The sequence below is a fragment of the Gasterosteus aculeatus genome, chromosome 3 (assembly GCF_964276395.1).
Source record: "Gasterosteus aculeatus chromosome 3, fGasAcu3.hap1.1, whole genome shotgun sequence".
NCBI lineage: Eukaryota > Metazoa > Chordata > Actinopteri > Perciformes > Gasterosteidae > Gasterosteus > Gasterosteus aculeatus.
This window is the reverse complement of record NC_135690.1, coordinates 7,562,721-7,589,623: the sequence shown is the minus strand read 5'-3', so window position 1 is coordinate 7,589,623 and position 26,903 is coordinate 7,562,721. Positions and strand designations below refer to the sequence as shown.

The 26,903-nt window shown below is 42.7% G+C and overlaps 2 protein-coding genes and 2 long non-coding RNA genes across 20 annotated transcripts in view; 2 read left to right on the top strand and 2 right to left on the bottom strand.

Annotated features, from left to right (window-relative positions):
* The window catches only part of LOC120816067 (muscleblind-like protein 1), a 34,382-nt gene extending 33,505 nt beyond the window's left edge, over positions 1 to 877 (bottom strand). For 3 of the 12 annotated variants that reach the window (XM_078099401.1, XM_078099409.1, XM_078099407.1), the window contains exon 1: positions 732 to 857. The gene's annotated coding sequence lies outside the window, so the exon portion shown is untranslated. Of the gene's footprint in view, positions 1 to 731 lie in introns of all 12 variants that reach the window. The other 9 variants (XM_078099404.1, XM_078099411.1, XM_078099417.1 and 6 more) reach the window with 5 other exon arrangements.
* On the top strand, positions 2 to 2,743 carry LOC144405513 (uncharacterized). The gene is made up of 2 exons (XR_013467152.1): positions 2 to 114; positions 1,245 to 2,743. It is a non-coding gene; the product is annotated as an uncharacterized LOC144405513 (long non-coding RNA).
* A 1,158-nt stretch (positions 2,744 to 3,901) lies between these two features.
* On the bottom strand, positions 3,902 to 9,816 carry LOC120814790 (uncharacterized). Of its 3 annotated transcripts, none has more exons than XR_013467149.1 (6): positions 9,675 to 9,816; positions 8,688 to 8,835; positions 8,275 to 8,610; positions 6,833 to 6,901; positions 5,730 to 5,799; positions 3,902 to 4,606 (listed from the first exon to the last, which is right to left on the bottom strand). It is a non-coding gene; the product is annotated as an uncharacterized LOC120814790 (long non-coding RNA). The 3 variants fall into 3 exon arrangements; XR_013467150.1 differs by having other exon boundaries at positions 8,475 to 8,610; XR_013467151.1 differs by lacking the exon at positions 6,833 to 6,901.
* A 5,191-nt stretch (positions 9,817 to 15,007) lies between these two features.
* The window catches only part of hydin (HYDIN axonemal central pair apparatus protein), a 32,468-nt gene continuing 20,572 nt past the window's right edge, over positions 15,008 to 26,903 (top strand). For all 4 annotated transcript variants that reach the window (XM_078099381.1, XM_078099380.1, XM_078099382.1 and 1 more), the window contains exons 1-16: positions 15,008 to 15,166; positions 15,547 to 15,608; positions 16,406 to 16,531; positions 16,953 to 17,072; positions 17,368 to 17,502; positions 18,313 to 18,512; positions 18,842 to 18,966; positions 20,769 to 20,970; positions 21,230 to 21,416; positions 22,031 to 22,130; positions 23,058 to 23,176; positions 23,709 to 23,932; positions 24,069 to 24,136; positions 24,282 to 24,514; positions 25,604 to 25,704; positions 26,389 to 26,524. In XM_078099381.1, coding sequence (XP_077955507.1) covers positions 15,573 to 15,608; positions 16,406 to 16,531; positions 16,953 to 17,072; positions 17,368 to 17,502; positions 18,313 to 18,512; positions 18,842 to 18,966; positions 20,769 to 20,970; positions 21,230 to 21,416; positions 22,031 to 22,130; positions 23,058 to 23,176; positions 23,709 to 23,932; positions 24,069 to 24,136; positions 24,282 to 24,514; positions 25,604 to 25,704; positions 26,389 to 26,524 — 2,112 coding nt within the window. In that variant the 5' untranslated portion in view covers positions 15,008 to 15,166; positions 15,547 to 15,572. The remainder of the gene's footprint in view (positions 15,167 to 15,546; positions 15,609 to 16,405; positions 16,532 to 16,952; positions 17,073 to 17,367; positions 17,503 to 18,312; positions 18,513 to 18,841; positions 18,967 to 20,768; positions 20,971 to 21,229; positions 21,417 to 22,030; positions 22,131 to 23,057; positions 23,177 to 23,708; positions 23,933 to 24,068; positions 24,137 to 24,281; positions 24,515 to 25,603; positions 25,705 to 26,388; positions 26,525 to 26,903) is intronic.

Sequence of the window (26,903 nt, the reverse complement as noted above, 5' to 3'; positions counted from 1 at the left end):
ACATTACACTCCCATTACAGACCATCACAGCAACAACCGCAACAGTACACAGTCCGGAGGAAAGGCCCACTGCGAGGAGCTGCATTTACACACGTCCACCATTTCGCGCAAAAGGTAATTCACTTTGTGGTGATTGCTACACTTAAAACAACTTCTGCCCATGAGTTGCTTTAGAATACTCCGAGAGTATCTAGCGCTGTCGCACACATACGAGCAAACTGCTGCTTACTTGTGGTTTACTCTTAACTTCCCTCCACTTTTGACGGAGTGAGGGGAAGCAGGTGCAATTCAAGCCGTCAGGTTTGAAAGAAAGGGAGAGGAAATGGCACAGTCTTGTCCCCATATGACACCAATGTGAGTGCATGCAGCATTCAAGCTTGAAGCTTATCTCGGAGATAAAATGAAAACGAATGGTAACACCCTTTGACCAGAGCTCTTTCACTCATTCACAGCTTCGAGATATTTGTTTCTTTCTAAATGGAAAATGGAAAATAACAATATAACCTCTCCTCGCAAACTTTTTCCAAAAATGTACTCCTTTCAGAAAAAACTGTAAATGTTGCTTTTCTAAAACGTCTATGCGGAATGTCGGAGAAAATGTAGGTTTTCTTTTTAAAAAAGGTACTCATCGGCAATCACACAATTTGAATATTTTATACAACAAATCTACAAACACGCATGAAACCAAAAGTAATTCAAGGCTGTCAACAGAAACGAAGCAGTGAGCTTACCTGTGTATCTGTCACTTGCTGACGCGTCACTGGGACAGACAAAGTCACTTCAATACAGGTCACACTAACGCAATGCACTATGGGATCTTCTCGGTTCCTCTACTTCTTTCACTCGTCACTCTCCCCCTCTCATAATAGCACCTTCTGCTTGGCAACGGTCAAACCACAAATGTGGTCAGGTTTGCAACGAACCATCACTGCGCAACATCAAGTCTCCATGGCAACCGCTCTTATCTCATTTGCATCTTCTGCTTGCATTATCTACCGATGCCATATACGGTCACCTTCTTGTCCCCGCCTCCCTCCGCATCCCCTTTTTTTTTTAGAACTCCCCCCCCCCCCCCCCCCCCCCCGTTTTCACAACTCTGTGCTCTTTGTGTGTAACGTCTATGTGAACACACAGACGTGTGCGCATGCTCGCAGCCTGTGACTGTGTGTAAAGAGGAAGTGCCTGTGACATGAGGTCTTCAGCCTGAAAGATAAGCAGCTAAACCGCTTTTTTTTTTTAATCAGGAAGTGGAGGCTTCTGCAAATGCTGCTCTGGAGGTACTTCAAACAGAAACGAGACACGCAGTACGTTACCACAGTCCTCCCGTGGATTTCACTTACCCCCTCGGCACGTCTTCTGTGAAGTCGATGCGGGCATTCGGGCCTCCTCCTCTTCCTCCCCCAAGGACTGTGTCTATCAAACTATCACTGGAATGTCGAACCAGGCCCCTGAAGCCCACACGTACAGCCACACTCAGCAGCACTCAGCACATGTCTCCGACTGCCAGCACAGGGAAAGAGACGTGGTCAATCACACCGGACAGCAGAGGAGAGAGGAAAGAGCGCTGGAGAGTGGGAGGCGGACAAGCATTTCATCAGCAGAAAAAAAACATGTAATGTGCAAAACACATCACGTGATGGCTAAAGCACTTCATTTGTTGGCAGAAATTCATTATCATTGTATTGAATATGAAACCTCCGCATGTTATCCTGAAACCAATAGGTCAAGACCAGTTGCAGCCTCTGTCTCCTGCCAAAGTTATTGTGTTTTTCAAATACAAGACCACATATTTCAAAGATTCTGCACGTTGCTTCATGTCGCAAGCATGACACTGCATACTCGGAGGTTTACTTAAAAAAAAAAAGTCATTTGAAGAACTCAATTTATTTGTGAGCTGGAATTCCATCCGTAGACCTGACTCAAAAACATTCATGAAATAGAATTAAATTGATTTAGTCCAACTCATTTTGATGAAATTCATCTCAAATGACTAGATACCATTAATCAAATATAACAAAATGTTGTTCATTAAACTCAATCTAAACTCAAAAAGTAAGTCATTGGATGAACTCAATTTATTTGTGTGCAGGATTTCCATCTAATAAATATGTGTAGCCTCAATCTAAGAACATCCATGCAATTTTAATAAAATCCTTCTAAAACAATTATTTTACTTAACATTTTTTATTTGATCCCCTATTAAGACACATGAAACATAATGTAGTTCAAGCGTTTTTATTGCAAATGCTCAGAGAAGTCAGAACTGACCAGCCAATACAATACAAAATACAAAATAAACCATCTGATCAGGAAATTAATTAACAAAAGTCCAAAAATTATCAAGTGCATTGTGTATTTCCATTAATAACAATGTAAGTTAATATCAACTAGCCTGTACTATACTGTACTCGGTCCTCAGTACGAGTGTTAGTGTTAGTTTTAATTGGTTTAGTCATAAAACGCAGGTAAGTGATGCAATAGCTTCCCGGCTAAGCTAATATAATATGAGCTAAGACCACTTGTTACCTTGGTTACGATAACCACTTTCAGGCGGCGCCCCGAAGGAATGCAACTTGTAAATATTGATGCATTGTAACGTTGAGAGACAGTAATACAGGATAATTTATATTATAGATTTATATTTATATGTATGTAGCCTATATATATTTTTCTTTTTTTAGTTTTTTTTTATTGTATTTGTCTAATTTAACATTTTTTTTCATAAAGCTCCAACCAAATCTAATATTTTGTTTCTTTGACTCTTCATTGTTCGATTGTTAAGTATTTGAATGTGATTTATACGTTATAACCTACACAATTGATATTCATTTTGCAAAGTCAAGGCAGCTGTCATGAAGTCGAGGCGAATGCCTTGTGAAATCGTGACGTCACCGCAACCTGTAACAGGAAGTGCCTCAGCGGGTTGCCAGTGCCACGACTTGTGCTAGCTCCTACTGCTGCTTTAGCTAACGCTAGTCAACGTTAGCTAGCGTCAGCTAACACAAGTTATCGTTAGCTAGCGTTAGATAACACAAGTTAACGTTAGCTAAAGCAGCCCATGTTGGTCCTGCTCTGAAGCCGTGTTAACTGACAGGGAGCGACGCTGGCAGGGACTGACTCCCCTCGTGGCTTTGAAGATGACAGACTGACTTTCTGACCTCTGGTCATGATGCTAAACACGCTCAGCTAACTAGCTTGAATGCTGCCAAATTGGACTTTAGTAAAATGGAGCAGAATTTCCCTGGTTTAACTTAAATTAAGAACGTTTCACAACGTGTGTGCAAGCGGTATTTAACAACGTAACAAAAAACAGTTAACGTTACTTACCAAATAACGGATTTCCACCCAAGCCAGAAAAAAATGATGTTACAGCCAATTTCAGTCTGCGAAAAAGGCAGAACGGCGCTAAACGCGAAAAATGTGGCACATGCGCAAAGGGTAGTCCTCATTAATGAATTTATTTAAGTTCACACATACACGTTTTAACCTAAATCAATCTCATAAGTGAAACTATTAAACCATTTAATGTTGCTGCTATTGATTATATGTATGTATATGTTCATCATTTAATAGATGTATTCAAATAAAGCTAAGAAGGCCTTGAATCATTTTTTTGAGTATGAGGGTGTTTCTGGGCCAACCAAGATGAAGTCATCTTTGAAATATGCATTAGATAATTTGATATATAATATGAAAATGTCCTTTAGAATGTGCACTATTTAGTCACTATGAAATGTATTATAACCTCAAGCAGAGGTTCCAATCCCAGGGGGTTGGATATATATATATATATATATATATATATATATATATATATATATATATATCATAAGATGATTCAAAAGAATCATTCTCTCCCCCTGCAACCCTTACAGACACAAGCTGACATGGACACGTGTGGTGTCTTTCAGGAATCAGGAAACATTTATTGCCATAATATGTCAGACATACAAGGAATTTGACTTGGCGGTTGGTGCATAACAGCAGACAGTACGACAATGGACGACAAGACAACAGTGTACGAGGAATAAAATAAAATACACACTCAAATACAGGCTTCTACTCGAGGACAACTAACCTTTTCGAGCTCCTCAAAGCTGACTGTTTTCTTCACCTGTCTCTGTGGATGTGCACGGAGGAGCAGTAACATAGCAGATTTTATCCCAAAACACATATACTTATTGTACTTATTGTACACAAGCAACACAATATGTTATAACTCAAGTTTATGATTTTTGGTTTCAAAATGAAAAACATCACAGAACCTTCCATGTTATCCGTGTTTCTTTTCCGTTAACTTAGAATGTTAACAGAAGATGCGACCGATCTCAATCCGAGCCGTATCGTCCCTCCATCTGACACTCCAACCTTCCCAGTCAGTGTCTGGAGAAGCTCCGACGAAGCATCCGAGGCCCCCCATCTCTCATCCTCTGGGCTGCAGGGCGGCAGCCACCCTGGGGATTGAAAGTCAATGAAACCAGGCCTAATTTAGCCTCCGCTGCTCGCCAAGCTGCCGGGAATCAGAGAGAGACTCCTTCCTTTTTAGGGCTCCCTGGACTCTGCAGTCTGCAAGTGGCATTGCAGCATTCCTGACTACACTAAGGACCTGGAGAGAGAGAGACAGAGAGAGACAAGTGAGGTGACAGTCAAACATTTGTTATGTGGACGCTCTGTTTGAAATATTACATATGTCTAAAAGTCAAAACATGCACATTTACATGTCGATGTTTTATTGTGATTCCTATAACTCACATTGTGAGCTCATTTATTCAGTCAGCTGGGACACTTTCAGTGGGTAGATGTCAAACTTCTTCCAGAGGACTGAGGCACATTGTCCACCACAACAGTGTAATAAGGAGCGTGTCTAACCTTGGTGGGTGACTGGTTTACACAATCCACTCAGCCAGGCCCTGACATGGTGCCAAGTTATCTTTAATGACCTGGGGCTCCACTGAAACTCGATGCTGCCAGCTAGGAACGCTATTTTCTCTTATCCTGATCTGGCAGAGAGAGAGAGACCACCGTCATCTCCACTAATACAAGGCACAGCAGTATTATAGTTTAGTAAGTTTAAGGGATAAATTGATTTTCTAGCAATTGTTTTGGTACAAAGACACCTATAAGTGTATCATTTACCGCGTCTAATATTTTCTTTAAAAAAGAACGCATTCCAAATAAAGTAAAAACATGTTATTGTGTAAGAGGCTTGTTGAGGCAGCGGCACGCTGCGGTAAATGAGGGACAGTTTGCTAGTTATTAAATCGGCCCCCTATGTATTTTAGATAAATGGATTAGATGAGGATTAGTTGTCGAGTGTGAACTCCCTTCCCACCCTTTTGTCTTGTGCTTGTGATACAGCGATCGCATAAACCATGGTACAGAATAAACAATTGGATTATCTATGCTGGAGAAACTAAGTCTCATCTTCGCCTCCCACCTGCTGTGGGAGCACACAGATACATGGCTGCCTTTTTACTGCGTGTGTGTGGAATAACCCTGGAAAAAAATATATATTCAGACTGTCGCTATCCCATTAGTCTACTCAAGGTCTGTCTGTCCACCTGCATAATGAGGAGAAAAAGGCTACTATGGCAAAAAACATTAGTAACTGTTATATAAAGAGACTTATTCATTCCCGTCATGGACAAATATTAATTAAATTACACTTCTCTTGCAGGATTTGCATTTTAAAGCTTTTAAAGCTTTCACAGGAACTCCGGCCTTCTCACCTCCACAGTGCAGTTCTCTGGAAATCCTTGCAGCTCCTTGTTAAATGAAAAGCTCAGTCGGGATCATCACCTGAACATGCAATGAAATTATAATTAGAGGCTATTAAGTGACACCAGCAAAGGTTCAATTACAGTTTTCTGTTGGTATTGGAGATGTTCTTGTGCTGCCAGCACACTTGACAGCCAGCGGTACAGAAGTAAATGAAAAATAAACAACTAAGGAAACTGAGTGTGTCGTTTCAAACCATGTTAAGTCTCGTATTAGTCATCCCTCTGCTGAGGAAAATACCATGTCTTTATGCTTATTCAAGTAAGATTAAAACATACGTATTATTCTGCTTCGTATGTTTTATTTTATGAACTTTATCAACTCAGTTTTTGATGTATCTCATCCCCTGTATATGAGAAACAACACAGCTGGCAATATCATTTCAATGTAATACTGGAATAGTCAAATATCAAATGCATGGTATTGATTGAATATATACATATATATATATGTATAGAAGATATTTATACGTACATTTAGAGATTGTAAAGATTAAAACACAGCCGTAGAACGGCCATTTAATTCACCTGTAACTCTGGTGTGCGAGGCACCCTTTGGGCTAAAAGTACAACTTTTATGCAACACGGAGAGATTTAAGGATCAGTGTCTGCTTACGGTAAATACACCTCCTGTCTAAAAACTGGTCTTTAAGAAATCTCCTCCTAAAGCGCGGGACGGTGAGGGACGGTTGAAGAAGATTCCCAGTCGTCCATGTTGCTAAGTTGTTACTTGACAACACACAGATGGTATCGCATCTCATATGAATCAGTAATTAACTAATACATGTGACCTCATCGGGCTACGGTTTGATGCCGAACCTTAGCCCGCTGGGGCTAAAAAGGGAAAAGGGTTAAACCGCCAAACAGTACAAGAACCTCCACTTAGTATCATAGCAACCGGCGAACTCAACATGGCACCTATTGTGATTCCGAAACTAGCTGAGCTGAGTGCTAGACATAATTATATCTCTTCTCAACCAATCACAGAAGCCTAAGCCATAAATAACAGACTGCTCCCCTACGGAGCACCAGTCTGTGCCGAAAAGTCAACAAACCCTTTCTCCAGAGGCCGGCTCTTGCTCACTACTGGATTGGCCGTGACTGGAGGCGAGAGAGACGGAGGCCTACAAGAAGAAAAGAGTGAGAGAGACGGAGAGCATAGAGGGGGGGGGGAAGAAAACCAAAACGCAGCCTATGATTACTGAGTCATAATGAAGGCTGCTGGATGGGACTGTGAGCATGAGCTCTGTCATTAAAGACGGTGCTGAGCGGCTGGAAGACCTACAAGTCTCAGTTTGAAACGTCGGCATGCTGGAGGACAAGGACGCGTAGCAGAGATTCAAAAGTCCTGTCCAACGCATTCTTCTAAGTTATTGCAGCATTTTACAAACATTACAGGAATAATCGAAATAGCAGAAGCTCTCCGAGGGCCCCGCTTTCCAGCCTTATTACCCCGTGTGTGTTTCTGCCTGACAGCTACCGCGGCGCTCTGTGAAACAACTTAGTCCTCCGGGGCCATATTTTTAGATTTTATGGCCAAGATTGAATTCTGACCAAAGATATTTTTGCTGTGGTGATTTAAAATGTCACCTCAACAGGGCAACAAGTTACAGCCGCGATTGCGTTCGGATCACATGGCACGCAGCTGGAGGGGGACATTAGGACCCTTCTGGCTGATGAGAGACGCGATTGGGAATTTGTCTGCATACAAGACATGTTAAAAAGTAACAGCCCACTTATTTTACCTGGGAGTGTTTACCAAACCCGCTCATGTCACAACACCACTGTCAATGTGGGGATATTTCACAAAATAGCAGCAGGAACACAAAATGAGAAAGCAATTTCTGAAATATCGCCCGATGTCTCGCTTTCCTTACTCGCAGCAAGGCTTTTTGGAAAATACACTGACTTGCCAGTGCGTCAAAATAGGTATTTTCACATGTCTCCTGAGGTTTGTGAACATGACATGAGAGGAGCACTACAATGTATTGCATGTACCACATCATAAACGCCGATGGGATCTACTTTTCTCCTGTCCCTCCGAGGCTATTTGTTTCATCTAGCACCTCTCATACGGGGAGGTGATACTTTCCAGACTTCAGTGCAACATACCCAGTGAGTCATGATGGCATCCTTGTGTGTGACGTTTAAAGCTTACGTAGTGGTACATCTCGAGATGATTAGGTCATATTGGCCTTTTAAGACTGTTAAGGCCATTCAAATCACATGATGCCACGACTCAGTTCATCTTCTGACAGCAATACAGCTCTTTTCTTACTTTGAGGGTGGTTACATTGGTTGGGAGAGAATAGCGCTGCATACTAAAATTGTCTGAGTATTGTCCATTAAAATGTTAGCCTTGACTTTCAATTTCTATCATCGTGATGTTATTATTATATGGTTATAACATTACATGCTCTTCAGATATTCATTTTGAATGGTTAAGCTAAAATCAATTGGAAACATTATCACAGGATCTGTCACAGTGGCTTAATACCTGTAAATTAACATTCTTCATGCAAAGCTGAAGGACAAAAGTTTCCCTGTAGAGGTGACGAGACTGTGTGTGATGCTGCAGGCAGAACAGCCTGATCGCTATTTCAGCCCCCAGGATGTTTTTCTTCCAGATTTCCTATTGGGATTCTGTCGGCCTACATTCAATGCTTCAAGGTCAGCAGCAGTGGCAAATTAAATTACTTGTCCTGTTTTGTGGCGTCGGCGCCAGGTCACAGCTACTTGGCTAAAATGATGAGCGCGGAGTTCTGGAGGGAGCAGCATCTGTCCCGAGCCTCTGGTGTCATGTTTGCAAAGCGAGACGCTGCAGTGAAAAGAGCTGAAATCAAAAGCAGCGTATTAAATTCTGCTTCTGTAATCACTTGCAAAAAAAAAAAGAGAAAAAAAATCAATTACCTCTGCTTTCAAATGCACCACTTTATACTGTTGTCCTTTGGGTCTCCCCTGCAGCTGGGCGCTGTCATGTGCTTGCATGCAGTGATGCTCCGCTAGGCCAAATTTGTGAAACTCACACTCACAACAGCACACGACACCTGCTGGGCATCTGCGGTATGATAAGTGGAAACAAAAGAAAACGTTAACCTATGCTGTTGTTTTGGCAGATGCAATAGATGACTTTGTGTGCGTGTGTCAAACTGCAATAATATCCCAGTTAATTTAACATGACTTTACATACATGTGTTTCACTCAGCATGTTGTGGTAGCTGTCTCTACAGCAGCATGCAGAGTTTATCTCTTAGTTGACGAGAGGCCTTTTATCAGCAGACAAACAGCTTACACACCACAGGAGAGTGGGAGGAACGTAGAGTATGGAAGACAACTTGACATTATGCGACACGCCGTGGCTCAAACACTTGGCCAAGAGGTCTGTTCGCAGTGAATATTACACATACTGTATGTCGATTTGTTATCGTTGTGGGATGAAGTTATGGGTAATTACGCTATTATATAAAGCTTGCTCACCGGCACAATAACACGAACACGACCTCTGAACACACAGGGGTGGTATCTGCACTCTTAAGTTCACACTGTGAGCCACGAAAGCGACAAAATGATAAAGCGTGGTCAGCTACATCATGAGGAGGCTACAGTTGCTGAACTAGAACATGAAATTTAGAAAACCTCTCAGAGAATAAAACGAAGAAACGGAAACTTCCAGAGAGGGTTCCGGGTGAAACACAACAGTATGAAATGGTCTCCGGGTGGGACCTTTCACAGATGTGTCCATGCATAATCCTTTAGGCAGAACACTCTGAAGGGGTTCGAAGTGGAACCTTTTAAAAAAAAAAAGGCCCACCAGCAACCAAACATTCTTCTCCCAGAAGATGCATCTTTGTTGTATAGTTCACATGAAAGAATCCTCAGTATAAAAGAGGACTTTACCTGAAATGAGGTATCATCGGCCATAGCAGACATCCACCGCCCCACAGCAGCTGTAGAAGGCCTTTCGGTGCTTGTATGAGCAGCAATAAACACAAGATAAACTCACTGAAGCGGGGGTAAATACGCTGGTACTGATGACCAGAAAACACCCACCGGCGACACAATTAACTTCATTAGAAGGTGCATTGACTTGAAGTTTAAACGTAATATAACTACAAAGCCTCCTTGTGGAATTCTGACTATTAAAGTAGAACAAGTGTGTAATACTATCCATTTGACCAGCCAAAATATCTGACATAATTAGATCTTATCAGTGACTTAATTTATTCATACCCTCGGTGAATTCAATATTCTTGTTCTAAAAGGTTATTGTGTGTACGATACACAGGAGGCTAAAGTGAACCTATATGGAATGTGTGTGTCTGAGCGCCTTCGGTTCGGGTTGTTGTAGAGGCAATGTTAGTTGTAGCCAAAAAAGGTCCAACAGACTATTTCCATTTAAACGTTAACCAGAAGAGGTCAGCAAAACATTGCTTTTCTACTACAACGAGGTTAATCTTTGAGCGCGATGCTCCGACTGTTCTACACTACAGAGCAGCAGAGCAGCACCAAGAAGACACTCGTGACTCTGGTCCTCTCATCTAAATACTGCACATATGATGCAACGGCGTTCTTACAAAAAGCCCACTACTACATTGAATAATTTTAACTGTACACGTATAAAAACACACACACATTACAGAAGTTATTTGGTTATTCATTTCCCTTTTTACATTTGTGTATATGCAGTGAGGCCATTTGCGTGAGCCCTAGAATGAGGACTGGTACTGTACCTCACACACTAAACAAACAGAGTTTAGTTCACCCTCAACAAAGGCTTTGCCTCTCCCCCAAGTGCCTTCACGTTGACGGAGTAAATGAATATTTAACCGGAGGAGGGAAAGTTGTGGGCATCAGATCACTGAGAAGAAAATAACCCTCTCCATCATGTGACCAGACTTTCAATGGTCTGATGACAAACTAGCTGCCTTTGACTTGCTGCTTGTCTCTTTCTTTGCGCTTTCATATCAAAAAGGACGTAGGCCACTTGTAGACCGTGATGTAGCTTCGACACCTACGTTGATTTTCAGGTGTGAACCGTGTGTTTGTTGGTGAGATGGGGTCGTTTGGTCAGTGGCAGGCATCCAAGAGTGATGCCGGCAGGGTGGAAACGTCTGCTGTCGGCACCATGGACGGTACGCAGAGGCTTCTACGTGTGATCAGTGCGATGAGGGCAGAAATCCAAAAGCTGGAGCTGGAGAACATGAGCCTGAGGAGGACTGCTGGAGCCAATCTCAGAAAGAATGCAACAGTTCCTGTCATGACACCAGAATGCAGAGGTAGGCCAACTATCACTGGCACTGCACTGGATATATCACTGCATATAGCCTAAACGTCCTTGGCTAGTAGGTTCTGCATTTAATAGTCTGATAGTTTCATCATATTAATTCAAACGTCACTCTACTCTACTCTTTTGTCGTTATTTACCTCTTTTCTCGCCCTTATTTAGAGAGCGTCGTCATGACAGTGAGGAGATATTCCACCTTCCAGCCGTTGGTCGACCATCGGAACGTGCAGTTGGATGACGATAAACGCACTGAAAAACGGCAACGGTGGTGTTGAACTCTCGGCCCTCGTTTTAACGCAGGCCTATCCATTTCTCCCCCCGCGATGCTTTTATCCTCAATCCGTTTACAGTTATTTGTCACTCAAAAAAGTTATTAAATACTTGCAGCTAGTGATGTTCTTTTTATGTTTCTGTGTATGTGTGTGTGTGTGTGTGTGTGTGTGTGTGTGTGTGTGTGTGTGTGTGTGTGTGTGCAGACTGCAGATCGTAAATACTCCTGGAAAGTCCTCATGGCTCCAAGGAACAACGTTGTAAACCGTGACCAAGGAGGTATTACTGTACAGTAATCTAAATATATATCATGATGTCCTCGATTATCAGCATCAACTGTAATCACTCGATGTAAATGAAAACACGCGTTTGCCCTGACAGATGGGACGCCGCCCTTGCGACCAGGCAGCAGGACAGGAGGCGTGTTTGCTGAAGCCCCCCCAGCCAGCGTGACGTCATCTCTGTCAAGGACAAGTTATAAAACAGTGAATTACATAACAAAAATATTCTTAACCTCAGTCAAACGGAAGTTCAAAGAGGAGAATTTACTTTCCCATTAAGGTGGCCTCACCTCGAAGCCTGCGCTCTGTGTCATGATGAATGACATGAGCCTCGGTGATTTTAGAAGGACTTTTTTCTACCTTTTCTTTCAGAATCCTCAACTTGCGGGATGGAGATGAGGCTCCCTGTGTCTCGGTGTGCGGCCGCAGCCTGTTGCCGCACTTCACTTTCAAATGGATGACTCAGACTACATCAGCCCCACCCTCAAAGACACTCTGGACTTTGGGGAGGTCAGCTCACTCATTGTAAATCTTTTACGGGGTTCCTTCTGTACATGTCTATTAACCCGTGGCCATCCTGGTAGAAGGATCCCGCCTTCTTTCTCCTCGTTGAAGGTTTCTGATGAGAGCGTTTCCGGGACAGAGGATGTCGCATGTGTACAGACTGTAAAGCCCTCTGAGGCAAAACATTTGATTTGTGATTTTGTTCTATACAAAATAAACTGAATTGAATGTGTGAAGCTGAAACGTGACAGTAACTTCCCTGTATATGTCGGCTATTTGTAGGTGGGGATTTTAGAGCAATCTGCCTTTTTGAAAGTGAACTTTGAACTAAAAGGTCCCACAAAGCTGCTGCAACAATTCCAAATAAAACCACAAAACAACACTATTCTTGAGGTTGGGAATCAGCTCCGATCTTCACTCTTCTTTTGTCCACGCTTTCAACCTGCAGGATGTGCGACTGAGGTTCAGGGTGAGCTGCTCTGCTACATGTTCTTCTTGTAAGGTATGAGGCGGGCTTGGGCCCCATTCTGCACTGATCAGAAAAAAATGTTCTCTAACCTTAGATGGCATGGTGGCATGGTGCCGGCCTCCCGGACTCTGGTGATCAGCAACAAAGGCGAGAGGGACATCAGGTGGTTGTGTGTGTGTCTGTTTCTCTTCATGTGAAAGTGTCAACTGCACAAATAAATGTTCCTGGCCTACTCTGATGGATCGTACACTGATTCCGTCTCCTCAGGGTGGAGTGCCAGTTCAGAAACACCTCTGACTAAGAGATGGACTTCCAACCGGACACCGTGTCCCCTGGTGCTGTGATCGAAGCACCAATCCACTTCTATCCTCGGGAGCCGTGCCGCTACCGTGACAGAATCCCCTTTGTCTTAAACAGCTGCGTCACGACACACTGGGACAAGGCGTCGAGGTGAAGGTGAGAAGGAAGAATGCAGGAATGTAAAAGTGAAGCGACTGCGTTGCAGCGAAGCTTTGTCACTTTTGCTAATCAGCGGCAACATGATGTTGTATACTCCTCTGAGCAGTAAAGTGTCCCAGGCTTCTGAAGGGTTCAAATCAACTCTTTCATTTATTAAATTCTACCTCACTATTTTTCCTGAACGTTTCATTCCATCCTAGCTGGAGCTGGAGAACCCCAAGCAGCGAAAAGTGAAGCTATGATCTCTGAAGGCGGGTCAGAGGGTGAAAAAACAAGTGGTTCTGGTCAATTGTGGCCCCTTAGACCTCTTCTTCATCCTGCTGAACACCAACACACCACACGATTCAAGAGTAGGCACCAGACACACACACACACACACACACTGATAACAAGCTCTCCACTCAAGCAAAACCCAATATTGTTCTCTGCCGCCTCCTCACACAGGAGCTGTCATTCAGCCCGTCAGGTGAGCTGCACCTAAAAGCCGGCGGTGGCTCGCGTAATGTTGGGATCCAGTTCTCACCTCGTCAAGCACATACCCCCCTTCACAGCGGAGCTGCAGGCGGAGTTGGCGGGCCGACTGCACCCTCTGCTGAGCATTCACGGCTGCTGCCAGGTGAGGTTTGGGGTAGATCTCCCGTCACTGTAGAAGGGCATTCATTTGTGTTCGTCCGCCAGCTCCATTTAAGAGAATAAGTGCAGACTGCTTTTGTTTAGGAGCACATCAACAATACATATTAAGGTTTGTTGCATTAAAGGATGAATTGACGTTAACCGCTAGTTCTGATTATCTGTCAGGGAGTGGAGGTCCAGGTGGACCAGAACCTCCTGGCTTTCGGAGCTGTTGTCCAGCGCTGCCAAGGCTGCATCTGTTTGGGCACAGAGGTTCCTTCTGAAGTGACTTTTGCCCCGGTGGAACTGGTTAACAACACAAGATACGAGAACCTGTCCTGCTGTGTGGAGGGCTCCTCCTCCCCCTCTCACTGTAACAGGCTCCTGTATTGTAGCCTCTACAAGCAAAGAGGTTTGATTAATGCAGTGTTATACACAATGTTGTGATTTACATCTCTTAACATATTAAGAGCAGACATCTGTCTGAGTCATATCCCCATGTTTTTATTTTTAGTATGAACACCACATAAAGTAAAGAAATTTTAATTAAAGTTACTGTGAGGAACTTTTAACCAGTTATGAAACAGTCTAAGTCTAAGGGCTGTGTTGCAGGGCTCCTTGCAGGGAAAGGAGGAACGGGAGATCTAGACCCAAGACAGCACATAGCAGACTGTCAGAGTGGCCAAGTGGCTTCGTGTAATATCCAGGGGAATATTTAAAAAAAAAACATTTCACCATGTTATACCATTATTCTTTTATTAATTATTCCTGCAACCCATGGCAAAAAATTAAACATTGCTGACAAGAAAAGTCAATTCAGCATATTGTAGATTTTTTAGGGAATTATTTAATGCATTTAATCAACTCATACCAACAGACAGTTGAAAATCAAAGTGCACGGAAAGGAAGGTGCGTAAATACAAAATTTGGCAACCTAATGAAGGTTTTCATTTTACCGTGCACCGGCCATGTTATCCAACAAGCCTGATTCCATTCGCCTAGAGGTACGACCTTAGCCACAGAAACATTCTGTAATCTGGTTGTAGAGTTGTGATCAAGGATCTCTCTATGCCTCGCGCTTTGTTATTAAAACACTTTAGGCTTCAGGCTTTACCAATGCAATTTGTTGGATAATCTTCCAATATTTTCCTCATGATTCTCTTTTTTAATTCATATTCATCTCCAGCTAGGAAATATTTGTGATTCATAAACAGAATTACTACCAGTGACACCATGAGGCAAAACATGGATCAGAGCCATTCAGGTTACCTGGCGTGACAACGGGAGAACAATAACAAGAGGGAATATATGCAGCTAGTTTTCTCGTAGCCAATCAGGAAACAGTTTACTGAGAGTACACAGAGTGCGTTGCCAGGGCAACAATCGAACGTTACATTATTCACCAAATGAGTCGCTAACTAACGTTAGTAGCCTAATCCAGTTAGGGAAACGTTATTACGTATTCAGTTTCACAACTTTTTTCAGTTCAACAAGACAACGGGTTTAACAGGTAAGTTGTTAATGACGTTATATGACAGAATTTGGCAAAACTAAACCGTTGACTCGACGAGACGGCCAATGAAAAATTAACGTTAAGTAACAGCAGGCGATGCGATGTATTTCCGTTCTCAAATACGTGTTTTGTACCAGTCATGCCATGCACGTAAGGTTCTTTCGTTTTAACAGATTATTCGACCAACTAAAGTAATATTTATCGTAACGAGGGTGGTCCTGACGGGTAACGTTAAACATTTGCTAAGAAGAATTGACCGTTAAGCTAGCGTTACTACTAGCCTGTAACGTTAGCATCACAGTCTTTGATCATTGGTATAGAATGGGCACGTCAAGTGCTTAATAACACCTTCTCTCCTTTCCTCTCTTCTTTCGCAGGTGTCTGTGTTCAAAACAGATGAAAAATGACAGCCAATCCGTTTCCCTCAAGCACAAAGTGGGTAAGGATATCATTATCATATCTGCCTGCACAGAATAAGACGCTGTTAGCTAAAATGAATCAGACCATCACACTGGGGTTTTGTCATAAATGAACTGGGGCCCAACTGTCCCATTCTTTTAAAGAAGCTGCTTCAAATGACAGATACGCCTTATAACTACCGTAGCTTCATAACGAAAACAAAAATCAATATGTGACTCCAATGCATTCTTGAAATAAACCTTGCAGATCAGATATGCAACCATAACATCCCTCAGTGTAGTTATCCGAGTTCTGTCAGCCATCATGCATGCATTTCTCATTATGGACACAAAATGATTCACCATCACTCACCAATCACCAAGCATCTAAAAAGAAGCCACATTACTTCACAACTTATTGTTTCAAAGAATAGTGTTAACTGGAGCAACTTTGTTGTCTCTGAATATCAATGTGTAATAAATACACATTTAACTGGCAGCCATTGTCTCTGCTACATTATTCATTTGGGTTCTGAGCTTACTCTGACCCAACTTTGAAATCGTCGGATGTCCAGTCAGTACAGTTTGATGTTTCTTTGATTCTGGTGCAATGATTAGAAGGTGCCAGAGGATTGTGTGGAGAGGATACTACAGGCTTAGTATGCGCATATGTGTCATAGCCGGCAGCTTCAAGGGGACAGTTTGCAGCTCTTGTGTGTCTTTCATTATATACATTCCAGTCATGTTTTATTTGGTGCCTCATCACTGCTGAATGCAGAGACAGAAAACAGGCCTTTAGTCCAGTAACATAATAGCCTGAGCTGCTGTGTGTTCGCAGGTGACTCCATCTGCTTACACCCAGGAGATGTTGCAGTCTACAGAGGAGCGCCTGGCTAACACCAATGACATGCAGCAGCCTCACATCGTGGAACTGCTTGACATGAGCGAGACTACGCATCAAAAAGTAAATTATATCCCTGTAGCGTAAAATATGTGTGCTTGTTGTCACGAATTGTTAAGATATGAAGCGATTTTGGAATATCTAAACATCAGTGTTGTAAACGAAATTAGCCAGACGGGGGTTGTCGTAGAGAGGGTGCGCCAGCAACCGCAAGGTTGGTGGTTTGAGCCCTGGCTGCCCCATGTCAAAGTGTCCCTGGGCAAGACTCCCAGTTGCTCCCCAGGCAAAAATGTAAAGCTATGGGTTAAAAATGCGATGTATGTTGCTTTGGATAAAAGCGTCAGCTGATTGACCTGTAATGTAGAACACAATATCATGCTAAAATCCCCAATTCATTTGTTATTAACTGGAGGCTTTTTGGAAACAGTACAGTTAAGTAAAGATGACTACTGTTTATGTTGTGTTTATTTTTCAATTTCTTTAGTTGTCCTTAGTGGATATAGATCAGCCGCTCTTCCGGCTCTACCCGTCTGAGCTGGTCTTCCAGAACTTCACTCCTGCACAGACCTACAAGTTACGTCTGGTTCTCCGCAACATAGATACGGTGTGTGAGTGTTGAATTGACAACACCGCTGCTGAGCTGATGATCAGTGAAGATTAGCTGGAAATTGGAACAACATAAACAGTCCTCTCACACATATTTGGCAATAGCAGAAGAAAAATATTTACTGTACATTTGTGTGTGTGTGAAAAGGTGAATTATGACTGGAATTTGTACAGGACACCATTTAGCAATAATGAACACATGATCACTTGTATGTGTTCCTGGTTCTGTGTCTGTTGCTGTGTTTTTGTACAATTTTGTAAAGCCTGTGTGATTTTTACTTGTTTCGGTCAAGGTCTCACGACGCGTCATCCCGGAGCTGCAGGAGTCTGAGTATTTCCAAGTGGTTGGACCACCGGATGCAGGGAGGAGGGTTGCACCTGGACTGTCTGCTACCTTCACTGTCTTCTTCACCCCACAGGAGAACAAGGTACTACACAGCACGGAATGCTGCATTGAGAGAGCACAATGGAGTATCAGGGTAATCTGAGGCTGTTTTGATCTGGATTAGATTAGATGACTAGTCATAACTAAACACGCAGGGGAGCAAAGTATGAAACATGGGTATGAAATTAGAGAAAGTGAGCACTCCTGTCACAACCAAAAGTTTATAGATTCGGATACACTTACTTTGTTGCAATTCAGGAAAGACTCTGAATCAACAATACATTTATTATCTGTATAACATTGAAATAGTGCCAACATCTTGGAGATTGGACTCTATCCTCAATCTGAATAATCGCTGGGTCGTGAAGTTCTGCTACTTCCGAATCGCCCCCCGGAGTCCAGACACTGGTGGTGGTAAAGAAGGGAAGTTGCTGCAAACCGAGAATGGCCTGGGATGGAGGAGGGTCGCATCCGGTTTTGAGCTGAAATGACACCTGACAGCAACAGCAGAGAGAAGTTGGACAGCAAGAATATGATTACCTCATCTGGCACTGTGTCCCCACTGGTTTCAGCCTTGCTAGTGGGTGTGACACCAGGAAGAGGACAGACTGCCGGCCACCTTTTGGATGGTCATCAAATTTGGTACAACCATTCATGGTCCCCAGACATGAACCCTACTGACTTTGCCAGTCTCCTTATGCAATCACCCCCAAAGGTGTGGGCTAAAGAGAGAATACTAAAGAAAACGGTTCAGTCGCTAATTGTGTGTTAGTGCTCGCATGCTGAGGACGTGCTGGTTGTTCAGCATCACCTGACCAATTTCAAATTCCATTTTTCATTTGTATCTTTCTAGGACTATCACCATAGGCTGGTGTTTGTGACAGAGAGGGAGCGGTTTGAGGTCCCAGTCCGTGCCATTGGGCCACGTGCCATTCTCGACTTCTGCGACGAGCTCCACTTCCCCGTCTGTCCTTTGAAATCCTCCACGGAGAAGACTCAGCATGTCCGCAACATAGGAAATGCCATGGCCAAGTTCAAGCTGGACACGCAGAGGTGAGAGTCAGTCCAGGGTAGGCTCATGTGTTTCACCTGTATTTAATTTACAGAATGTATTCACATGTAATGTTTATACTAAGGATCACAACACAACTTGAAATTCAAACATTTCAAAACTGTTCAAGAAGTGTGTTGCTGTACTTGATGATAGGCATACGCTTAATTAACAGTTAGTGTAATTACTATTAATTACAATTTCATTGGGCATTTGTCTGCCAGTTTCTAAAACAACATTGAACCCCAGCTGTTGAAAAAAGACACCAAGCCCGAACTTTTGTTTCTAAATTTAACCTTGTGAAATTCTATTCCATTGCATCTTTTTCCAGCCCGTTCTCGGTGACGCCATCCAGTGGGACTGTTGATGTGGGCGGGAGCGTGCAGGTGACTGTGGAATTCCACCCTCTTACAGTAGGAGTCCACAGCCAGTCGCTGGTCCTGCACTACCACACCGGTGAGAAAAAATCCAGGCCTCCATAAAAATACACGGCAGAGCAGTGACTCAAATGACTAAAAGAGGCTATGACCACAGCATCTCATAAAGCCAGTGCCAGTGCATCATATCCAGATTTTACAGAGCTATAGCGAAATATTCATAGCTGTTTCGTTTAGCATAAGCTGTTTTTTAATTGTAATAACACTGACCTTGTTGCTGTGTGTTTCTCTTCAGCTGGGTTATTTTTCCACAGAAACATTTTTCAGAGAAATGTCCTTTTAGTACAACCATAGAAGTAAATCTCTCCATGGTCACAACGTGAACCTGCACTGTGAAACTCGAAACTATAAAAGGAGCGCCGCCTCAACACTCAAACTGACCGTTTACCTGAATTCAGGGAATGCTAAACGAACATTTTACTAAACCTCAGCTTGGTGTAACTTGGCAAAGTAAACCCATTTTTATTGTGTAGTGTGGGAGGAAATAGGCTCGTGCTTCTTATGCACTTCCTGCTAAACATCACTGGCCGAAAATAGCAAACATGACACACTAGGGACGGTTCAATCAAAGTTCAACCAAATCAGCTTTACTCCTGACTCAAGCTGGCCACAAAGTCTCCTCTAAAGCTTCTTTCAGACCCAGAAGTTGTGTTGGTAGAATATACCCATGGTGTTAAACAAATTGGCCTCTGACTACAGCAACATCTTAATCTGCATTTTACATTAGCGCTCGCCTGCAACTAGTCTACATGCTACACAGTCAGTTTTATTTATTTCCTTTCCAACCAGCACTGGAGTCAATTTGTTGTTGATTCATGTGAAAGCAAAATAATTAACAGCGCGTGTATGAAGATAGATATTCCAGAAAGGGTCACTGCTTTGATTGATTCTTCAGTTTTGTTTGACTTCTCTTGGTGTGTGTTTGATGGGGTGAAGAAGTTTACTATATTTAGAATATGTTTGTTTTCACCCTTAATAATCATTAGTAGGGTGGTGGTTATCACTGTTGCCTCACAGCAAGAAGGTCCTGGGTTCGACTCCGCCCAGTGGCCTTTCTGTGTGACTGTCTGTGAGTCTGCATGTTCTCCCCGTGTCTGCATGGGTTCTCTCTGGGTTCTCTGGCTTCCTCCCACAGTCCAATGACATGCTCTGGGGATCAGAGACTCTAAATTGCCTGTAGGTGTGTGAGTGTCAATAGTTGTATGTCTCTTTGATTGGCTGGTGACCAGTCCAGGGTGTATCCTGTCTCTTGCCCGAAGTTGGCTGGGATAGACTCCTGCCCCCCACGACCCTGTGTGCAGGATAAGTGGTTTGCAGATGGATGGATGGATAATTGTTAGTAGGACACGAACAAGAGCAAGGCACACCTGAAGTATTTGGATTTCCCTTCATGTTTCTGACATCTGTGATGCAAGAGTAATTTGTTGTCTCTGTGTGTGTGTGTGTGTGTGTGTGTGTGTGTGTCACTAACCCAATAGCATGTAAACAGACACACTAACGCATTCATAATGAATATCTGCAAGCTTTCTCGCCACCATAAATACTTGTAAACGTGGACATGTTGACCAAAGGCACATTAAAAAAATATTCCTCTCTGATACGGTAGTTGCAGGCAGGCAATGGGTTTGACACATTATCACTTAACATTTTGGTCAAGCTCCATTTGAATGGCTGATCCATTTGAGGAAAGCGATCTCCTCACTCACCTCACTTAATCAGAAAAGTAGTTTTAACAAGATACAGAACATGCTCAATTGTTAAAAGTCATGCTTGGTTGGCCATCAGAATGAATAAAAACCCTCTTTCGTGTCTCCTGCCCAGGTGAAGATGTGCACATAACCTTGCAAGCTGTTTGCGAAGAACTGGACATCCGCCTTGAGGCAGACTCTGTCCTTTTGAGAAAGACCTACATGTCCTTGGCCAGCCATCGCACAGTCTCCCTCACCTACAGGAGTGATGTCCGTCTGAAGTACTGCTGGACCACATGGCCCAGCCTGCAAGAGGAGGCCCTGAGCTTATTGAGGTACGTGTGCGCACAAATGCTTCAACACAGACAACAAAGGAAGGGGGTTTACATACAATGTTTTGTAGTAAAGAGGGCTGTATATTCCCCCCTTTTCCTACATCTGGAGAGTAGATTGACTTTCCGCGTTCTTTTTCCTCTATCACAACATGTATTGACAGAAATATCTGAAAAGCACATTGCTTTCTTTCTGCCTCTGACTTGGCTTGACTTTGTTTTTTTGTCACCTTCACGTTCGCTCCCTTCCGCGTGTCTCCAGGGAGAGCTCGGGGCTGCCACAGGAGAAGGAGATTGAGAGGGAGCGGCTGCTCGCTCAGTGTGAGGCAGATCCCACAGTTATACATCGCCTTCCGCTGCTGTCCAGAGCCCTGCAGGAGCGCAGAAGCCAGACAGTCAGGGACCAGCGGCTGGTCCTCTCACACAGCTGTATTACCGTGGAGCCAGCGGTGTGTGTCTTTGTTTTCTCCATCTCTTCATATCCTTCTTTACCAGTATCTCTCATCAGCTACTAGTGCACACCCTACCTATGCATTTTTTACTTGGTTAGATCACTCAGATTAGTTGACATATCTGAGTGATCTAATACTTCATATCAATTCAAAGGGTGTAATTGTACTCAATCAATTTGTGCTCTGCCAAGAGCTCGGGCTTGAGATTAGGTATTTGGCAAAGAGTTATGTTTCAAATTTGCTGCCCAAACATTAATCCAATCCGGCTCCCCAGCAGCGGGCTGGGCTTTTTTTGTCAGTGTCTCCTCCACTCGTCAGCCAGGTTCCTTTGGAGGCAGGAGGGAGGAGAGTGCGGGGGAAGGAAACATTCCAGTCACAACAATAACCTTGGAACGGGATTTTAGAGAAATGGAGCAGTCGGCACATGCATAAACCCACCTTTTTATTTTACGTGTATAGAATAAACAGTCAACTTCCACACTGCTTTCCACACTGAAATCAATCAACCATTTGTTCCCCTATGTGACAGAATACGAATTTACATTGTGTGCATGCAGGCCTGCTCTATGAGTACTATCACCCATTATTATTCTTGTCTTCCTGCGTTTCAGGAGGGGGAGATATGCCCCCGGACTCCAGCCCAGTTTGACATTGTCTTCAAGCCTGAGGAAGCCAAACTGTACCAACAAACCATATATTGTGATATTACAGGTCAGTGCCAAGCTGTAAAACACGTCTTTAGCTTACACATTCCAGAGCTCAGTACTACACGTATCTTTACGATACAATAACAAAAAACAGGTTCCAGGGCGGGCCACCAACATTTTTGCTTTATTTTGTGGAAAGTCTCAACATTTATTATATTGATTAACATGACGTCTGGTGCAGACATTCATGTTCCCCTCAGGATGAAGCTTTATGCAAGTTCACAGCAAATTCAACTGCCCTTGTGTCTTGCCTTGTTAATTTAAGTAGTAGCAATGAGAAAACCTCTATTAAAATCCCTTTGACTTCTGGAAATTACGCTTATGACTAAAAATCCAGTCTTCAAACAGGAGTTAAGTCTCCTGGGGAAGGGCAAAGGTCAGCCAATTTAACTGACTGGCTACTGAATACATTGGTAACAGATCTGAACATGGAATCCCATTTTTGGTATCCAATGTATAGACATGGAAGTGTAGTCAGTATCTCGATTTGCATTGGCTGTCATTGAAATTCACGCCCCTTTGTCACACTTAATCAAACCATCCGAATCTTAGTCATAGAAAAATATCCAGTAATCCAGTAAGGTCCCATACACCTTAATAATGTATTTAGATGTATTTAACTTTGACAACATTTTGAATTTCCGAGCATTCACAATTTATATCAGACTATTCAGTCAGGAGGCCCAGACTGAGTCCCAGTGGTTGTTAAAGGTTTTGAGGAAATTGGCACCGTACCCCGATTCCTCAGGATGTAACTTTATTGCCCTTTAATAAGTTCACAGAGAAAGTAGAAAGGAGCTGCAGTGAAAGTATGACATAAAAAAAAATATTCCCTCTGACTTGAATAAAATCCCGATATACATATTTGGGGTTTCTCTGTCTTTAACTGTGTTGTGAAACTCTCCCTGATCTCTCCTCTGTCTCCACCCAGGCCGTGAAGCTCGGTTGCCTCTCACAATAATGGCCGAGGGCATTGGACCCAATGTCCAGTTCAACTACGACCTGATGGACATGCAGAACGTAGTCATTGGAGACAAAGACTATTATGAAGTAAGAAAGCTAATGCCAAAGTTTGCACCATTTGCACTTCACTCTTTGTTGTTCAGTTTATGTTCATATACATATACTTTTGGGATGTTGTGGAGGCGGGCGTGGTTTGGCTCAGCTGCAGAGGGGACGGAGAGGGGAGTGGCTCAGGGAACGGTGCCAGGTGGAGGCATAATCAGGAAATCAACATGTGTTTGTGCCTGTATTTCAGTAGTGGAGATCCAGCGACAGCGAGAGAGACTCAGCCAGGCGAGGAGGCTGGAGGTGGATTGACACTGTGCTAAAAATACAAAATAAAGTTGATTACCAAAGCCCCAAAGGATCCCCACGTTACAGATGTATATTTGTTACTTGTTAAATATTACATCTTCTAACACAAAAACAACTCGTGAACAATCTTTATTTAGTACTGGAATAGAGTCACCAAATGTTTCCTGCTAAATGCAGCGCAGGTTTATTACTTTATTAACAGTGGGGCTCCTACAAAAAAAACATCATTGAGAATCTAATCAGTGGATTCTCCTTTTTTGTCCAGTTGCAGGTTCGCAACAGAGGACTGATTGATGCTCCTTTCAGGCTGTTGAGCCGTGACACCACATTTGGCCGCTGTTTCTCCTTCTGTCCCGAGGAAGGCGTCATTCCCTCCGGGGCCTGCCAGAAGGTGGACGTCATCTTCTGCGGTCACACTTTGGGAACTTTCACCGAGGACTTGCTGCTAACTGTAACCGGAGGGCCGCAACCACTCACAGTGACTTTCAGGTGAAGTTAGCGAGTGCAGCGAGGACGGAACATTGCGACGTGTCCAAGCAAATATAAAAACTTAAAAATGTTGGTAGTCTAACTATCACATTACGAAGGTTTGTCATGGCTCATGTTTTAGTCTTCTTTTTTTCAGTGGCTGTGTCATTGCTCCCACATGCCACTTCAATTTGACAGAACTCAACTTTGAAGATGTAGGCTTTGGTAAGTTATTAAATTATATTTTCTTTGTTATATATATATATATATATATATATATATATATATATATATATATATATATATACATACATATATTATAATCCAGAAAATCTTTCTTTCCATCTGTGTCGTCTGTCTCTATTGGCAGGTTTCCCACTGACATTGATGTGCAAGCTTTTCAACACCTCCTTCGTGCCAATAACCTTTGCCCTGCGTGTCCTGGGAGACGGGTCGGGGTCTCCCAGTATAACTAGTGCCAGACAAGTGTCCTTGAAGGATTGGGGAGGCAGTGCTGCCGGAGACCTTCATGCCAGCCCTGTGGAGTTCACCGTCACACCTGCTGCAGGCTGCGTTGACGCCATGTCAGATGTCACCATTAAGGTACAGTAAATTACCAAATGGGGGGGGGCAAATTTAAAGTTATTTTTTAACTTCACAGCATAGATGAATTAAAGGTATTTGAAAAGATGTATGACGATACATATAGCAAAATAGGCCCATATTTTCACCCTAAAATCATGAAGTTTAGCAGCAAATGAGATAACCAATGCATCCCCCAAATTGATAAAATCCAGTAGGTACAAATACTTACATATGTCAAAAAGCAGGCACGTGCACAGATAGACCCCTAGTGGTGCTCAAGCACCAGCCCGTTTGCCCTGGATGAGAAAAGTGCCTCTTCTAATGGAGCCCAACTTTTTCTATATTAATCAATATAGAATAAAAATTACTCTCTCTGTCATCAATTCCCCCCAAATGTGTTTTAAAATCTGACCGGCATTTATTTGAGTTCTTGTGAGAATCACCTCGGCATGCTCCGCGGCGCTCACAAGCCCCCTGTCATTTCAGTTTTTACCTTGGTGGCGATCACCGGAAAAAGACCCGAAACGCCGCAAATGCTCGGTGTCCGGCAATGCGAGCTTTCGCATCTGCTTTAGGACACCTTTTAACTAAAAAGGACAATTCAGGTGGACCCTGTGAGTGATGTGAATGAATGAGATTCTATTAAATTTGAGTTATTTTGTTAACAAATTAAATATGTAAGTTGAAAATATCCTACTGTATTTTAATGTTTGCTGCTTTAATGTTTAATGCACTTTGGCAATGGGTGCCCTTTTGTTTTGGTTTGAGCACCTGCCCCCCAAAATGTCAGTGCACGTGCCTTTCAAAAATATATATTGTTGAAGCAGACTTCAGAATGTAGATAGGATCTGCTAAGTGATTTTGATTTTAACCTCTGCTAATATTTGTATTTATAGCAGTTTGCCGTAAGTTTCACCATAGTTGACTGAACAAAGTTCAACATTTACAAAACTTTTGCATGGACTCAACAAGTATACTAGTTGCTTTTATTACAAACTCTAGTAATTAACTAAAACCCACTCACTAAAATTGTGTACACAGTCGTTTTTCCCTGCATGTTTTCAACCTTGTTTGGTCTTATACTATATGTGTGTATTACGTGTATAGGTGACGCTGTGCTCCAACACAGTCAAGACGTATAGGATGGCGCTGGTGGTGGATGTTGAAGGTGTCGGAAAGGAGATTGTGACTCTGCCTATCAAAGCAAGGTCAGACACATTTACACATATGAGCATACGCACGCTGTTTGATGTGCACGCAGACATATATCACATTTATTTGGGGTAAACCTTTGAGCCACATTAAGTAGCCTGACGGTCTGAATGCTCTGATCGTAACCCATTCAAAACGTTGAATCTAATGTGAAATGCAAATGTACACTCTGGAGTGGTTTAAGATAAGAGAAAATGAAAATTATGAGATGTATTCATTTGGTCATGGAAAGAAATCAATGTGTGAATACGTTTCCGATAACACAATAATAAATTGAAGTTATGGTTATCAAGTGACTGTCTTGTCAAAATGACTAAAAATATAATACAATTTTAATTCATTAACGAGTTCTCAGGATTTTTAAAAGAGGTCTATTGTTAACCTCCACTGTTGCTCAGAATAGGGAAACGATAATCTGATTTCCTCACACTATTCATCGTAATTGTAAATGAATTAATCAGTTCTAATTGATGGACTGACGTTTTGGTATGATGTAATGCAATTACATGTCCTTGAGAGACTTAATAGATACATCGGTCAACATTGCCCTCCTCTGAGAGCTGTGTACAGGCCCGTTTCCAACAATCTCTTCCAATAATCCAAATACTGTTCAGTCGGTTATGAATCAGACACAGATTGTCCCTCCTCTTACCCGCTCTCTGTTTATCTATCTCTGATAGGTGTGTTGTTCCTAATATTGAGGTGAAGACCCCGGTGTTGAACTTTCAGAGATGTTTTCTCAATCACCGCTACGAACAGAAGGTGCAGCTGACTAACACCGGTCCTCTACCTGCCTGCTATGGAGTGCTTGACCAGGTTGAGTAGATCATTGCAACAAATAGTGTCCTGAGGATGCATGAATATTAAAGACAATGTCTCATTTCCAGCTCATTATAATAATGTGTTAGAGGTGAGCGGCATAACTACAAAACAACAGCTTAAAGGAATAGCAAAACATTTTAGGACTTATGCTAACTGTACTGTTTTGGAAAGTTGGATGAGACACAGTAACCTTCAACAGTGTCCACATGATTAGACAAGGCCAAAATCCTAAAACAGTTTTTAAGCTTCTGCTGAACGTCAAAGTGCATTGTAGCTTGAAATGACTGCTGTGGACTTTCATCGCTTACATTGACGGTGTATTGGGAAGGGTTCTTCTTAATGGGAGTAGGAACACAAGGAATAATTACGGCAA